Source organism: Suncus etruscus, chromosome 4 (genome assembly GCF_024139225.1).
Source record: "Suncus etruscus isolate mSunEtr1 chromosome 4, mSunEtr1.pri.cur, whole genome shotgun sequence".
Lineage (NCBI taxonomy): Eukaryota > Metazoa > Chordata > Mammalia > Eulipotyphla > Soricidae > Suncus > Suncus etruscus.
In genome coordinates, this window is record NC_064851.1 from 36,641,583 (window position 1) to 36,658,285 (window position 16,703).

A 16,703-nucleotide genomic window follows, 5' to 3' on the forward strand; every position below is an offset into this window, starting at 1 on the left:
ATAACTTCTCATGTATCACATGACAATGCAATGTTAAAAGCATATTTGTTCACAATTCAAGCATATTTTCTGTAACAGTTGCATTCCTGCATTCATATACACATGAAGTAGTCACACGAGTATTATTTGTGTTATATTTCATGTTAGGAAATGCATTACTTTCAGATTAACCTTCAAATCCAGAATCTTTGGCAATCTAGTAGTAGTCAATGTTGTATCATATGCAATAGTTACTGTATGTACCAATAAGTTCAGAACCAAGAATTGTTGTCAGCATTTGAAAGAGAATTAACAGCATTATCTGAGTGCTATTGTAAGTCCTTTATATTAGCTTAATAGATTTTTAAATGTCTATTGAATAATAATTTTAGCAATTTTCAAGTTAGTGTATAAAAACTTATATAGCTCTTCTTTGATAATTCAGCCTAGTTAATACAAAATGTGTTAAATATGTGCTTTCCTTCATTATCTCAGAGAACCATTTATGATACTGCAAATAAAATGCTGCAAAAAAAAAAAAACTCAGTGATCTCAAAGGATGTATTACATGCTAGCTCATCAGTTTCAGGGTAGTACCAGATTATTTTATTTATTTATTTATTATTTATTTATTTCTTATTTATTTTTGGTTTTTGGATCACACCAGCAGTGCTCAGGGGTTGTTCCTGGTTCTACATTCAGAAATCACTTCTGGCAGGCTCGGGGGACCATATGAGATGTCAGGATTTGAACCACCATCCTTCTGCATGCAAGGCTAATGTCCTACCTTCATGCTATCTCTCCGGCCCCAGAACCAGATTATTATTTGAAGTCATGTATCTTATTTCATGTGAACCTGAACAATTAATGCTTTTTAGTCATAGAAATTTCAGCATGGTACTTAGAATCTCGGCAGAAAGACTGAAGTTGACCCAGTAATATATTTGTTATCTAAGTTTTATTGTTGCTGTGACAAAAATGAAACACAAAAACAAAGAGGAAAAAGCATTTTTAAAAGGCAAAATTTTCTTTCCTAGACTTTAACCATGCATAGAATACAACTTCAAAAAACTTTGAATAAAGGAGAAAAGAAAGCAGTAAAGTTTTGATGTTTAATATATTTGAAGTTTTTAATTAATTCATTAATTACTATAACTCAAAATATTTAGATAAATAATTCAGTCCTGGAAAATGTAAGTTTTTCAAATTGAAGATTATAACAAAATCTCAAATCTCATCAGTCACAAAAACAAAATTATTTGTATTTAAGATGTTTTATTGTAAATCCTTAGAACCAAACCAAACATAAATTAACATCATAGAACAGAAAAGGAAGATATGTTCTGTCACTCTTCTACTATACTTTCTCTTACTTTTTAAATATACACCAAAGAATAAATCAATGTTTTATAGAAAACTAGAAATAATAAAAATTTTAAACCTTCATTTCTTTGTACATTTGAAAAGGTCAGGTAATGTTTATGTTTAGATTTATGATAATTTTTAATGGAATGGCCCTGACATGCTTTCTCTTAAAGGCATTTGAATTAATCTATACTAGTAAAGCTTTTAAATTTTTTGGTTTGGTTTTGAGCCACAAGCAGCTCTGTTCAGTTTACTCTTGGCTCTCACTCTAGACTCTCTAGGTAGGGATGATGAAACACATGGGATACTAGGTATTGCTTTGCTGACTGCAAAGCAGGCAGTCTACTGTCTTTCTAGATCTGACATTTATAATCACAAATTAATGCAAATTAAAGTAAAACTCAAATAAAATACTTTTCTTAGTATCCATAAGAAGTATCATTTAGTTGTATTAAATATTATAAGAAGAGAAAGTTGACATTAATTATTTGCCTCAGTTCCATTTAAGGGAGATGAATTCAAGTTTTTATGTATTTATATGTTACTGACATGAAAAATCTGTAAAGACCTTTATATCTTATCAGATAATCAAATATGTTCAACTATCTAGACAGAAGTTACTGTTCTCCATATTTCATCCTGTTATAATTTATTTTATACATGCAGATAAATTAAATGCTAATAAAATAAAATGTTGCTAATAAACAATCAACATGAATCACAATAGTTTCTTCAGTAGTTTACACAAAGTAGTAATTAAATATTTGGATTCTTAAAATAAAGATTAATGTCAAACTATGTTCACAAATTATTTAATAGTTGCCTTGTTTAGAATCCTAGAAGCCACCCTAACCATATACATTATGAAAAAGAATTGCAATATAATATTTGTAGAATGACCAGAGATTTTTTTCAGCAATAGAATGAAATTGTTTTCATTTAAATAAACCAAAATCTTTTTTTAAACCTTCTGGTCAGCCTCATAGCTTTTGGAGTTTTTCAAATAAGTTATTTTTTTCTCTTAGAAGAGAGTATCAGAATCATATAATAACTTACATGTTTTAACCCTACAAATTAAAATTTCATAGTAAATTATAAGGACTAGTTTATATCTCTAAAACATTTCTGTGGCCATTACATACTTTCATAGTTTATTATTCTCTTAGTTTTCCATTAAGAAATCAGTAGTAGCAGTAATCATAAGCCATCAAATAGTATAAATAATGAGTACACAGCCTTTACTCAAAACTTTATCATATCAAACTAAATCATATAAATTAGAAAATGGGGGCATTAAAATTATAATTCATAAAAACTAGAGCTAAAGAAGCTAGAGAAAATATGTGTTCAATTAGTTGACAGTTTCAAATATTTAATATTCAATTTAATTTTACTTTTTTGTGGGTTCCCCCCCCAGGGAACTTCAATGTTCCTTCAAGAAAATGTTTACACTGAAAAGAAAAATTGTAACAGTTTTCCTTTTTCATTTGCAATAAAAATTTTACTATGCACTATTAAGGACATAAATGTCAAAGAATTCCTACTTAGAAATAAGTAACCATTAAACTAATGTAAACAAGCAGTTAATAAGCATATATTCCAGATATTTTCAAACTTTGTATTCATGTTGAAATCATTTAAAAATGATTAATAATACTCCACAAAATCTTGCTGATCATTTTATGATACTATCCCAAAATTCTTATTTATTCCAACGAATTCATAACATATTTAAGAGTTCACAAAATGGAACAAGAAATAAACACTCAGAGTTGTTCTTTAACTAGTTCTCTTTCTCCACAAAGTCCTTCATTTGGGATGCATTGAGCACAGAGAATAATTTACTAGAATATGGATATATGGAATCAAGTAGTTAGCAATAATTTCAGGAAGGAAGATGAATACAACCCAGCCAGACAAAAGCTCCAGAATACAGCTTTGAAAACAAAATATATCTAACTTATAATTTTAGGTTGCCAGTTATCCAACTTGTAAATTAAAACAGTCCAGTTTGACTTTTAGGTCCCCTTCAGCTTTGAGTCCAATTCTTGGTTTACTGAGAAGAGCTTTTAGGATAGCAAAAGAAGATAAAACATTTATGGATTTTTCAAATTAGCATCAAAGGGAATAAGGGAGAAGTTCAGTAAAGTTCTAAAAGGTGAATATTGCAATTTTAAGAACTTCTAATAATTTCCATTTCAGTGAAAGTGGTTTATATACATTATAGAAAACTGAAAGCTTACTCATTGTTTTTGAAATGTGAACAAGACAAGGAAGCAAATTATCATGAAACATGCATAATAACTTTGGACAGGAAAAAGCTTTCATATTCTATTTGAATTTCAAAAAATTATCAAGGGCATATCAATAATGACTAATAGTGCCTAGTAATAACTATCTTCTCTTTGCAAAAATTTAGCCTGCTTTCCTTGATACAGTCTGACCTCTATATTAGACTATAATGTATGTAGGTCACAAGACTGAAAGATTTAAAGTGTGACTCATTGCCCTGTAAGACTGAATGAGTTTAAAAGGTCAGCTCTTTTATTTCAGATGTTTTACCTATCAGAGATACACTTTCCAAATTAAGGTGAGTGTTTTGAGATATAAAAATAATCATATAGACTCTGTCATTACTACCATTTTCTACTCATTTATGTAACTCCTGAGGAAAATTTAAATTAAAGTGAGCCCATGTTTATTTTTGACTTTATAGATTGTCTACAATTTAAATAATATTTAAATAATTTTAGTTGCTCTTTACTGAAATATACATTGTCAGAAGTACATAAATTTTCAGAGAGAAATAAAAATGCCCAAGAATTAGGTTCAACTCTTTATGGCATATTAACAGTGTGCTACAGTAATGATAAGCCTGTTTTAGTCTTAATCCTACCATCAAATAACATCAGCTGTCTAATTTTTAATTAAATGGCTACAATATGTAATATAATAAGGTATTATACTATTAATGTTCCTTCAAGTCAAAAGACTTGTCTTATAGAAAATAATTTAACACTGTAATGGAATCTTTAAGATCAATTTTGTTTTATATACTCTTCAGCAAAAATAACATTTCTAGTAGGAATGAATTAATTACAAACCTAGCAAATTCTAGACAATCACATATTTTTGTAAACAATTTTAACATGGTTTATTACATTTCAGAAAGATTATAGCTTTTATGACTTTCTGCTAATTCTTCTTTCACATATTCTAGTAAATATATATAATTTGTGTACATGTATGTATATAATTTCAAACATGTCTATGTCATATATATAAACCAGAACTTAATGGCCAATTTCTTTGAATGTTTAAATTGGGGGATGAATTGATAATATGCATAACCCATAGTGATCTTCTCATCTGTTTCACAAATGGCCATATCAGGATGTAAACAAAACACTGGAGCGAGTCATTCCAGGTGAATTGTATTTAGCATTGTAAATTGGTGTTCTCATGAAGAATTGTGTACTTCCTGGTAGTAAATACCTAAAAAATAATAATATAAAGTTAGATTTTTAATAAACAAATCATTATTATCTTACTAAGAGATTATATAAGAGTTTATAAATTCTACATTAAAAAAATGATACAATAGTGCCAGATAGTATAGTTGCTAGGTTCCTGCCTCACACAATGCCTACCCAGGCTTAATCTCCAGAATCCTATTTGGCCCCCCAAGTTATTCCATGAATGATTCTTGAGCAGAAAGCCATGCATAAAGTCCAAACACCACTGAGTGTGGCCCAGAAGCCAGCCACACACACACACACACACACACACACACACACACACACACACACACTAAGATAAAGTATTTGGGCCAGAGACATTATTCAGCAGGTTCGACAATTGCCTTGCATGCTGTTTGAATTCATACTTGGATTTGAGTCTCAGCACCACAGTCAGTGTCCTGAGCTCAGTGAGAGGTAATCCTTGAGCTCAGAGCCAGGAGTAAACACAGAGCCATAGCCTAAAAAGAGCTAAGAGTAGCCCCAAAGCAAAACAAAACAAAATAAAACTAATAATGACAATGTATTATATTACACACAAAAACTCCTCTCTCAGACTGAATGGAAGAGAAATAGACAAGAACACAGAAATTCAAGCAAAGTTGAGTAAGGCCTATGATCTTAGTGTGCCCAGGTTTTCCAAAATGAATTGTCCTCAAATGCTCGGAAATGGTTTCATTTGAATTTGGAATTCATCATGGATATCTGTAACTAAAAAGTGAAGTCAGTCAAATATGCCTTTAAACACCTGAGAAGAATTTTGTTAGTTTAATTAACAATAATTATATTATCAAGAAAATGATAGCACAGCAGTAAGGCATGCAGCCAACCTAGGACAGACCTGGGTTCAATTCCCTGCACCACTATCCTGCCAGGAGCGATTTTTCTAAGTGCAGAGCCAGGAGTAATCCCTAAACGCTGCTGGGTGTGGCCCAAAGCCCCACCCACACCAAAAGAAAAAGAATACTGGAATTGGGTTGGAGGGGAGGGCCCTTGCCTTGCACGTGGCTGACCCTGGTTAGATCTCCGGGATCCAGATTTTCCTTTGAGCCGGCCAGTAGTGATTACAAAGTGCAAAGCCAGTGCACAGTGTAACCCCTGTGCACTCTAGGGTGTGGACCCCAAACAAACAAAATACAAAAATAAATGTTAGATTTTATAATTATATTTGAGCAATCCAGGGGTCAGAGAGATAGCATGAAGATAGGGCATTTGCCTTGCATGCAGAAGGACGATGGTTGGAATCCCAGCATCTCATATGGTGCCCTGAGCCTGCCAGGAGCAATTCCTGATTGTAGAGCCAGGAGTAACCCCTGAGCGCTGCCGGGTGTGACCCCAAAACAAAACAAAACAAACAAACAAAAAGAGCAATCCAAAATTAAAGTTAAAGATGAGAATTCTTAACTAGGTTATACCTATCATTTTTTTTAACCTCAGAGTGCTGTAAATGACTTTATATACATTTTTTTAAATCCCAATTTTTTGGCAGATATATACATGCAAGAATATTTTCCAGATTTTAGGTTGATAATATAATACAATACTATATTACACATATTATGATATCTTCATTAGTTAAAGTACAAATATTTCATTCAAACATGTTCATAATAATATAAGCATAACCATATTTCTTATCAATTAAGGTCAGATTTGTAATAATTGGTCAGTTTTGCTTTGTTTTCAGGGGCTTGCTATTAGAAATTACTATCAGACAAGACATAAGTCTCATCTAATTTCCTCTGAACAACTCTTATTAGCATTAGGCAAGTCCAAACTATATGCTAGAAGAAAATTATGTAAAAATTGAATAGCACAGAATAATAGGACAGCAGGTAGGATGCTTTTCTTGCATGCGAAAAACTCAGGTTTGATGATTCCATGAGCTTGCCAGGAATGATTCCTGAGAACAGAGCCAGGAGTAACCCCTGAGCACTGCCAGGTATAGCCCAAAATTTAAAAAAATAAAAAATATTTTAAATACAAAAATTAATATTAATAAGTAAAGATAAATACTATAAGAGTTTAAGGACATTTGTCATTAGTTTAACAGCAGTTTTGAAAAATGAATAGTAGATATTGCTTCTTTTGACATAGAATATTCTAATGTTAGCACCATGTTTCCATATATATGAAGAAGTTGATGACCAAGGGTTCTCTATGCTACACATTACATATTCATTACTTATAACTACTATATATATATATCAATGTACAATTGCATTTATAACTGTATAATATGAATTTTGTAGACTATGAATTCATTATTGAAGCACATAAAGCATCCAGATTAAAATGGCAACAGTATAGTCTATAATAAATTTTCTTTATGAATTATCTGATAAATGTATCCTAAATCTATTGACTAATATCACAAAGTATAAATAATTGCCCAAATCATTTAGCTAATAGAGCATTAAAATAATATGCAAGCAAAATTAAATCAAAGTTGCACAGTGGGTGATGAATAATGAAACAACTGTTTTTCTCACTTTACCAATTATATAAATTATTTTTGAAATACAGTGTGGGTAATTTATATGAATTATTATGTTATGAGATAGTGTAGTCATAATGATTACACCTGCCATTTTCCCAATTTAAGGAAAAGGTACAAAAGTTTAAATTAATTGATCAAAATCCATAGCTCTATTTATATTACTTGAAATTTATCCTATCTTCCATTAAAAATCATTCTAATTATGCTGATAAATATCACGATAAATAGTAACTTTGGTCAGCTTTCTTTTGTATCATTCTCAAGAAAATGTTAAATTACACTGAGACAGTCTTTTGATTAAGAAATGTTCATTTTTCTAGCTAAACAAATAAGAGAACAAATATCATGGCTCTAGCTAACTTAATAACTATTTTACTTAACATCATTTAACAATTAATTTAAATATCCAATATGTCTGGCACTATTTTAATTGCTTCACAAACATGAGCTTATTTTTAACAATTGTCTGTAACAATTCTATATATTACTGAAACACCACTTTACAGAAATAAAATGAGCACACAAGGTGATTCAGATGGTCTGCCTAAATAGCTATTTGAATAGTCACTTTAAATATTTGAAACTGGCTTCACAAATAGTGCTCCTGGCGACTATACTGTATTTTACATTTTGTATATGAATTTTGATTTTAATTAGAAATATAATTATAATACTCACTTTTCAGAAATATGAGGTATAAAACCATCTCAACTGTACAAAGATAATATATACCCACAATCCTAGATATTTTAAAAACCATAAAAAGTTAAAAGTTCATTTTCTTAAAAAGGCCACCTTAAAAAAACAAAGCTTTTTAAAACCTAAAAAAAATAGTTTCAGTATGCACTAAAAAAATGTGTATAAAATCACATGGGAAGAAACACTTTTCTTTCCTAAAGCAAGTACTGTGAGGTATTTTAAAACATTACAGGAAAACCACAAAGGATTATTTGCCTTAACATTTCCATTAATATCTCATGGGAGATCCAACACTGCCTAAATATCAAAGATTATTTTTAAAATATTCTTTGCAACAAAGTTAAACACTACAATTTGGGCTTTCTAGTAGAAAGAATATCTCTAGGAAGTGGATTTATAGACTCTAAAGAGTTTGAGTAAAGCACCAGAAAATGTGAAACGTTTGTTTATTTTAGTATACTTTATATGTATATATATGTTTATATATATATATATATATATATATTTGACTAATGTGGGCCAAGGAGAAGTATGTGAGATGACTTATTGTTCAGTACTTATTGCTCAGAGGATCTAGACTGGCAAAAAATGAGCCAACTAATTAAAATACAACCACCTTCCGAGCTCCCTTTAAAAAAAAAATCAAGACATTTAGATTTCCAAAATATATGTAGCCTCTGGGTTGAAGATACATTAACTTGGGAACTTAAAGTATTATTATATTTTTAATAATTTATTTTTAATCATCTTATTGTGTTTTATACAAAACTATATTATATATAAAATATATATATGTGACATAAAACTTACAACTTTCTCACCTTTAAGTGCATAATTCTGTGCATAAAATTCCATAATAATGGAATTTTGCTGAGCAACCTTTATCACAATCTACCTCCAGAGCTATGTTGTTAGCCCCAACAGAAACTCTGTCCCCACTAAACAATTTATTCCCATTATTTTAGCTGGTAATATTAATTTTACTTCCTATCTCCTACGTATCTCAGAGTAGTAGGTTATACTTTATCCTTTTGTGTCTGGCTTATTAAATTACTGTATTTTAAGTTTGTTTAAATATTGTAGAATGTGCTGTATTTCCATTATATTTTACATAAACTAAATAATGCTCCTTTAGATACAGATGCCAATTTTTTAATTTATATAATACTTTGGTATTAAATAAATTTTGGCTACTAAATATAGGCTACTTTTTGGCTACTAAAATATTTCTAGGAATATGGTATACAAATATCTGTATGAGTCCTTATTTTTCATTTTTGGGGGAGGTTCTATAATCAGAAGCAGAGTTTCTGAGTCATATTACAATTCTATATTTTATTTTAAGGGACTATTCAACTGTCTTCCCACCAGCCACAATTTTTTCATATCAGCTTTATATAAGAGATGAAACATATTCTTAATATACTCACCAATACTTTTTTACTTTGCAAGTTTTAATAATAACAATCCAAATGCATCACACTGCTCTGTAATTTTTTATTTGATTCTGGGTTTGGGTCACAGAGAATTTCTAATTTTATATCTTCCTATTGCCACATGCTAGCAATGTGAGTTTCCATGAAACAATCTCTAAAGATTCAATAAGATGAGAAGAGTTCAAACGTTTCTTACATGCATGGTTCACAGCATATGTAATCAATGAAAACAGAGCACATACATTAGAAATAGTATTACATAGGAATAATGGCCTCACCAATAAACCTTCACTAGAAATAGATCAATCTGTCTTATCCTAAGTCATAAGGTACCAGCATTTAACTCAATTTTTTAAAACTTTTTTTGGGGGGGTTGGGCCACACTCGGTGACGCTCAGGGGATACACCTGACTATGCTCTCAGAAATCGCTCCTGGCTTGGGGGACAATATGGAAGGCTGGGGATTGAACCGCTCTCCTTCCTAGGCTAGGGTGGGCAAGGCAGACATTGTATACTGCTTGTGCTACAGCTCCGAAAACCCAATTTTTTAAAAACTTTTAAAAAAATTTTTAAAAAACTTTTAAAAAAATTTTTTAAAAACTTTTAATTGCATATTATACATTACAAACTACACAAATGTGTAGTTCAGTAACTATTATAAAATTACTTTACAGATTATTAACCAGATTAAATAAATGAACTTTCGTAGCACCTCAAAGTTCTGTTACAGCATCCTCCCAATCCCCATAAACATACTCACTATCCTAATTTTTGTGGTAATTACCTCAGTGTTTACAATTCATATATATATATTTTTTTTACAAACACCATAATTTAATTTTTTTTTACTTTTGGAAGGGTGAACAGAAGGTGGGCCATATGCAGTGGTGTTTGGGGGAGACTCCTGGCTTTGTGTTTAGTAGTCACTCAAGGTAGTGTTCAGGGGACCATGTACCTGGAACTAAAACAGAAAATAAGAAATATTTTTCCTTAGAATTTGTAAGAACTTTTAGTCTATAAGAGAAACATCTATAAGTTATATAGGTTGCATACACTTTCCATTTTATGGTTTGTTATATATTTCACTTAATGAGAAATTATGGTAAACATAATTTCTTAATATTAATATAATAAATCCTCCTTTCCATTGATGATTTCTACTTGTTCCTATTTTTATAATCTTTGCATGCCTAATGGACATAAAATATTCTCCTATATTATTTTCTAAAATAGTTTCTCTCTCACATCTTTATATTTAGTTCATTGGGAAAAAAGTGTTCACATATTATATGGATAGTTTCTTTGTTTTTCAGAAACTTAATTGTCCAGCACAGTTTATTCAAACAAACTTCCTATTCCCATTAGTAATAAATCAAATTAGGTCTATAAATTGTGTCTTAATATAGTCCTGATCTATGAATGGCTTTAGTTTTATTACAATAGTACATTGTAGTTAACAAATCCTACCATTTTAATTATCCTATTTCAAGTGTCATCTATTCTTGAACCTTTGCTTATCTGTATGTATGTTAGAAAAAGCCTTGGTCAAATACCAAACTTCAAACTCTTAATTAAAACTTATATTAGGATTACATTGAGTTTAAAGATCTAGCACATTTTAAAAATATAGTGACATATTGATTCTTATGATAAATTAAAAAATACCTTCCCACTGCCTATATTTTATTACACCTTTTTTATTTTATTCATTTCAGTTACCTATTCTTTGATATAAAAATCACCTATCTCATACCCAATTTTTTGTTAACAGTGGAAAACATAATTATTTTTATTCTCAATATATAGCTAATCAAAATTCATATTTATTGGATAAACTATATATCTATTTAGATTTCTGTGAAGAAAATTTTATCTGACTATATAGAGTTTTAGTTCTTTCTTTCAAAATTAATATATTTTACTTTTACACCTTGTATTAACAAACCAACTAGGATCATTGTGATGCCAAATGTGACAATACAGGAACTCTTGTCTTATTTCTTATATTAAAGGGAAAGTGTTCAACATTTCACAATTTGCTATAGTTGTTTATAGATTTTTTCTTTTGTTACATTAAGAAATTTTTCTTTCACTTTCTAACCTACTTGCAAAACATGATGAGTATGTAAAATTCTATTAAATGACTAATCTTTAATTTTTTAATTATTTTTTATTCTATGATTGTGCAAATTGAATTGAGCATTTTATAGTTTAAAGTTTCTGGGTTCATTTTAATGGTACTTTATTTATGGTTTTTGCATCTACTTTCAGGATAATATTTAACTGACATTATCCTTCATCATGATGTTCTAGCATAGCATCAGGTTCTAAGGAGCCTCATAAAATAAATTTGAGTTTTCCCTCCTTCTTTGTTTTCTGGGTGAGTTAATAGCATTAGGTAGCGGAAAGATAAATTTACAAAAGTTGTTTTATTTTATTAAAAATTTTTAATTATCAATTCCATTTTTTCACTCATAGAAAAACCCTACCTTCTGTATTACCTTGCAAGCTCCAAAGATATCTTTGGAGCTTGCAAGGTAATACAGAAGGTAGGGTGTTTGCCTTACAATCCCTGATAGTTCCCTAGTAGTGTTTTCTCAGTACAGAAACAAAAATAACACCTGAGGATCACTGAGCCCATGCTTTTTAGGAATTTGTTCAACTAATGACCAAATGTATCACTATGAAAATTTCCATAGGTTTTTATAAAAATTTGTTTTATAAGATCTATAGGATTTTTTTTGAAATTATTTATGACATTCAGCTAATAGGGTTTTCCACTTCAATATTATTAGTTTTTTTTTTTTTTTAAAAACACTTCTGGGCATGTTGACCATATTTATTCAGATTTTATTGTATTATTAACTCATAATTTTTATTACTTGCTCTTTCTGTTTTCTCCAGGATTATTTCAATGTCAATTTGTCACCTCTCATCTTGGTTAATTAGCTCAGTTACTTTTGTCTTTCCTCTTTTCTTGTTGTTCGCAAGTCTATTAAACATCCAGAAATAACTTAGCCACATCCTGCAAGTTTTATTTGTGATGTTTATATCCATCAGTTTTAAATATTTTTATGTAAATCATGAGTTAGTCTTTCTTTTTTTAAGTAGTACATGATTGTATTTCCTTGCATAGCTCCTCAACAAAAACTAAATAAACACAACAAAATAATGGGAAAAAATCATGGCATTGCTATTTGCAATATACAACCAAATGGCAAGCTTCCTTACTCAGAAATAAATATTCTGAGGTAGATAAAATAATTCAAAATATAAAGTAGAAAATATGTATAAGTATTAAGAATAAATGAAATTGACTAGCTGAACATTAACCAAGAAAAATCATACATTGGTAATGTCACAGTGTCAAAATTTAAAACACTGAAACCTCTAATTTTAGGAAGAAAACTTCTCATAAGCAATTTTGGGCAGAAGAAGGCTACACCTGGCAGTGCCCAGGATTTACTTCTTGCTCTATTCTCCAGACTTATTCCTGGCAAGTGTCAAACCCAGTTGGCTGCAAATAAGGCAAGCACCTTACCACTGAACTATATCTTGAATGCTGGGAGACAAGATTTAAGTGTTTTAATAATCTTTTAAAAATGTAAGTTTTTATAATTTATTATTCTTCATAGCTTAATGCCATGTGTTCAGAAAAATACTCTATTTGTAGAGTGATATTATAGTAGGTAAGGTGCTTGCCATGTACATGACCAATATGGGTATAATCTCTGGCACTCCATATTGTCCCAAGAATTCTAGGTGTGATCTCTGAACATATAGCCAGAAGTAAGCCCTGGGCACCACTGGATGTGTTTCAAACTGGCCCCCTCAGAAAAAAAAAATCTTCTTATTTCAACTTTCTGAAATTTGTTAATGAGTGATTCATTAATCCACTACTGCTTGCTTGTCTTTTTAACATTTCTGTTGTTCTTGTGTGTTATATACTAAAGCAAAAGGTTTTCTATATTATATAAGTCCATTAATAATGTTATTAAATTTTTAGTATCTGATACTTTTGAGAATTACAACTGTATACTTTGTCCTATAGCTATAGATGTGTACTTTTCTCCTTATAATTCTATTAGCTTTGCTTTGCATAACATCTGGAACATTGGTATTTTTATACATTTATAATTTTACCAAAACCCTCATCTTTGGTGGACTTTGAATAACTATAGTTTTTCTTGTATGGTTCTATCAAAAGTATTACTCATTGTAAGTACTTAATAAAATGTACCTGATTAAATTTCTGGTATATGTTTTCTAGCTGTTGTCAGAAGGATTAGTCCAAACACCTAATGCTTCATTTCCAGAGAGCAGAAGTTTTAACAGTAGTTTAAAAATATATCTGAAGCCTTATGAAACAATCTTATATGGAAGTTCGAAATGTAAAAATCAGCAAAGAGAAATGAGATTGTGAAGTATTTGGAGATTAGGCTTATTTTTTATATATTTTATTTAAACACCTTGATTACATACATGATTGTGTTTGGGTTTCAGTCATGTGAAGAACACCACCCATCACCAGTGCAACATTCCCATCACAATGTCCCAAATCTTCCTCCTCCCCACCCAACCCCCGCCTATACTCTAGACAGGCTTCCTATAACCCTCATACGTTCTCATTATTCGGATAGTTCAAAATGTAGTTATTTCTCTAACTAAACTTATCCCTGTTTGTGGTGAGCTTCATGAGGTGAGCTGTAACTTCCAGCCCTTCTCTCTTTTGTGTCTGAAAATCATTATTGCAAGAATGTCTTTCATTTTTCTTAAAACCCATAGATGAGTGAGACCATTCTGCATCTCTCTCTCTCTCTCTCTCTCTCTCTCTCTGACTTATTTCACTCAGCATAATAGATTCCATGTACATCCATGTATAGGAAAATTTCATGACTTCATCTCTCCTGACAGCTGTGTAATATTCCATTGTGTATATGTACCACAGTTTCTTTAGCCATTCATCTGTTGAAGGGTATCTTGGCTGTTTCCAGAGACTTGTTATGGTAAATAGTGCTGCAATGAATATAGGTGTAAGGAAGGGATTTTTGTATTGTATTTTTGTGTTCCTATGGTATATTCCTAGGAGTGGTATAGCTGGATAGTATGGGAGCTTGATTTCCAGTCTTTGGAGGAATCTCCATATCACTTTTCATCAAGGTTGAACTAGATGGCATTCCCACCAGCAGTGGATAAGAGTTCCTTTCTCTCCACATCCCTGCCAGCACTGCTTGTTCTCATTCTTTGTGATGTGTGCCAATCTCTGTGGTGTGAGGTGGTACCTCATACTTGTTTTGATTTTCATCTCCCTGATGGTTAGTGATGTGGAGCATTTTTTCATTTGTCTTTTGGCCATTTGTATTTCTTCTTTGTCAAAGTGTCTGTCCATTTCTTCTCCCTACTTTTTGATGGGATTAAATTTTTTTTCTTGTAAAGTTCTGTCAGTGCCTTGTATATTTTGGAGATTAGCCCCTTATCTGAAGGGTATTGGGTGAATAGTTTCTCCCACTCAGTGGGGGGCTCTTGTATCCTGGGCGCTATTTCCTTTGAGGTGCAGAAGCTTCTCAGTTTAATATATTCCCATCTGTTAATCTCAGCTTTCACTTGCTTGGAGAGTGCAGTTTTATTTTTAAATAAGCCTAGTTAAGGGAAATACTGAGATAATCCAGAAAAAAAAATAAACTAGCATCCTGGGCACTATATATTTATAGAATAACTAACCACATGTATTTATTTGTTAGCTCTATCTGCTTAGTTATGAGTAAACTATTTTGAAAAATTGCTCTACAATTTATATAATTTTTTTAGGGATTGCAATGTTGAAGGCCACTAAATTATGGCCCAGGGGAGCCAGAATGCTTGACTTGCATGTGTTAAGGCTAAATTCAATCCCTGGTATCAGAAATGGCCCCCAGAGTACTGCCAGAGTAAGCCCTGCATATAGAGCTAAGAGAAAACCCTGAGAATAGCCTAAAAACTGAAAATAAACAAATAAGGCCCATGTACCATAACACTTATTTTATTTTTAGTTTCTCTTCATTTTTTCCATTTTTTTAAATTAATGACTCATTGTTTTGAGTTTAAATATCAAAATACTGGGAGGAAATGTATCTCTCCAGAGTTTCTGTAGAAGGAACTTCCACCAAGGTGATCTTTCTTGTCTCTTACTAGGAGTTATCTGGTGTGAGTTTAAAAGAAGGAATCACCAGGAATGCTTGAATCGGCCCCTTTCTCTTTTTGATCTGTCAATCTAAAGAAAAACTTCCTCCAGCAAAGACTAAAAGAACTATATAGGGTGGAGTAAGTGAAATTTTGAGTTGGTCTTTGACTACATGAATCCACTCATTAATTGTGAAAGTCAATCTTAGAAAACTCTAATAATAGGACTTGTATCTTGCTCAATACCTTGTAGTTTTTTGCACTAATGAGGCAAGTTCTATAATCTTTTGTCAGACTCTCAAATGGTTTTGAACTTGTAAAGAAAGGGAGATGAGTTTATAGACAACCCCCTTCCAAAATATTTATAATCACAATACTAGGGCCATTCTGAGCATTTATCATACATTTAGTACCTCTAATTCTTGATGCACAGATACCTTTAATGACAACCATTAACCAGAAAAGGAGGGAAATGAAACAAACAGGAGCAACTGTCAGGTATAGCTTCTTCCTATATGTCAACAGAAAGATACCCTATTTTTCTTGCCTACCAAGTTACAAGATTATGCAACAAGAGTTACAAAATATTCATCTATAAAGTGACATTAAACAGTTTGAAAATATCAGAAAGAAGACTGTAAGCCTCCTGATCATGCTTTCAGAGAATGATTCCTTGATACAAAGCCTCTTCACTTATATACTGTGATATACTCTAGATTGACTTTATTTTATCAATATTATTACTTAGGTAATAAGCTTGCATTAGATATAATATATTTTATTACATATATTAGATAAAATAAAAACAATATTATTACTTAGGTAATATTTTGCATTTGTTAATATGTATGCTTTAGATATTAAATGTTTTTGCACCACATCAACTAACAGTGCCAGTCAATCACTATATCTCCACCAGAATCTCTAGAACCCTTCTTGTCCATTCTCTTCTATGCCCCTTGACCTTTCCTCCTTGAAAACGACATCTCTGTTCCCAGGATTTAAGATCCCATTTTCATTAGCCACTTTTTCTATTCCCTTGTTTTG

At 31.1% G+C, this 16,703-nt stretch overlaps 1 protein-coding gene across 4 annotated transcripts in view; it reads right to left on the reverse strand.

Moving 5' to 3' along the window:
- Positions 1–920: 920 nt before the first annotated feature.
- TTLL7 (tubulin tyrosine ligase like 7) overlaps positions 921–16,703 on the reverse strand; it is a 147,893-nt gene continuing 132,110 nt past the window's right edge. For all 4 annotated transcript variants that reach the window (XM_049771243.1, XM_049771241.1, XM_049771242.1 and 1 more), the window contains one exon: positions 921–4,839. In XM_049771243.1, coding sequence (XP_049627200.1) covers positions 4,734–4,839 — 106 coding nt within the window. In that variant the 3' untranslated portion in view covers positions 921–4,733. The remainder of the gene's footprint in view (positions 4,840–16,703) is intronic.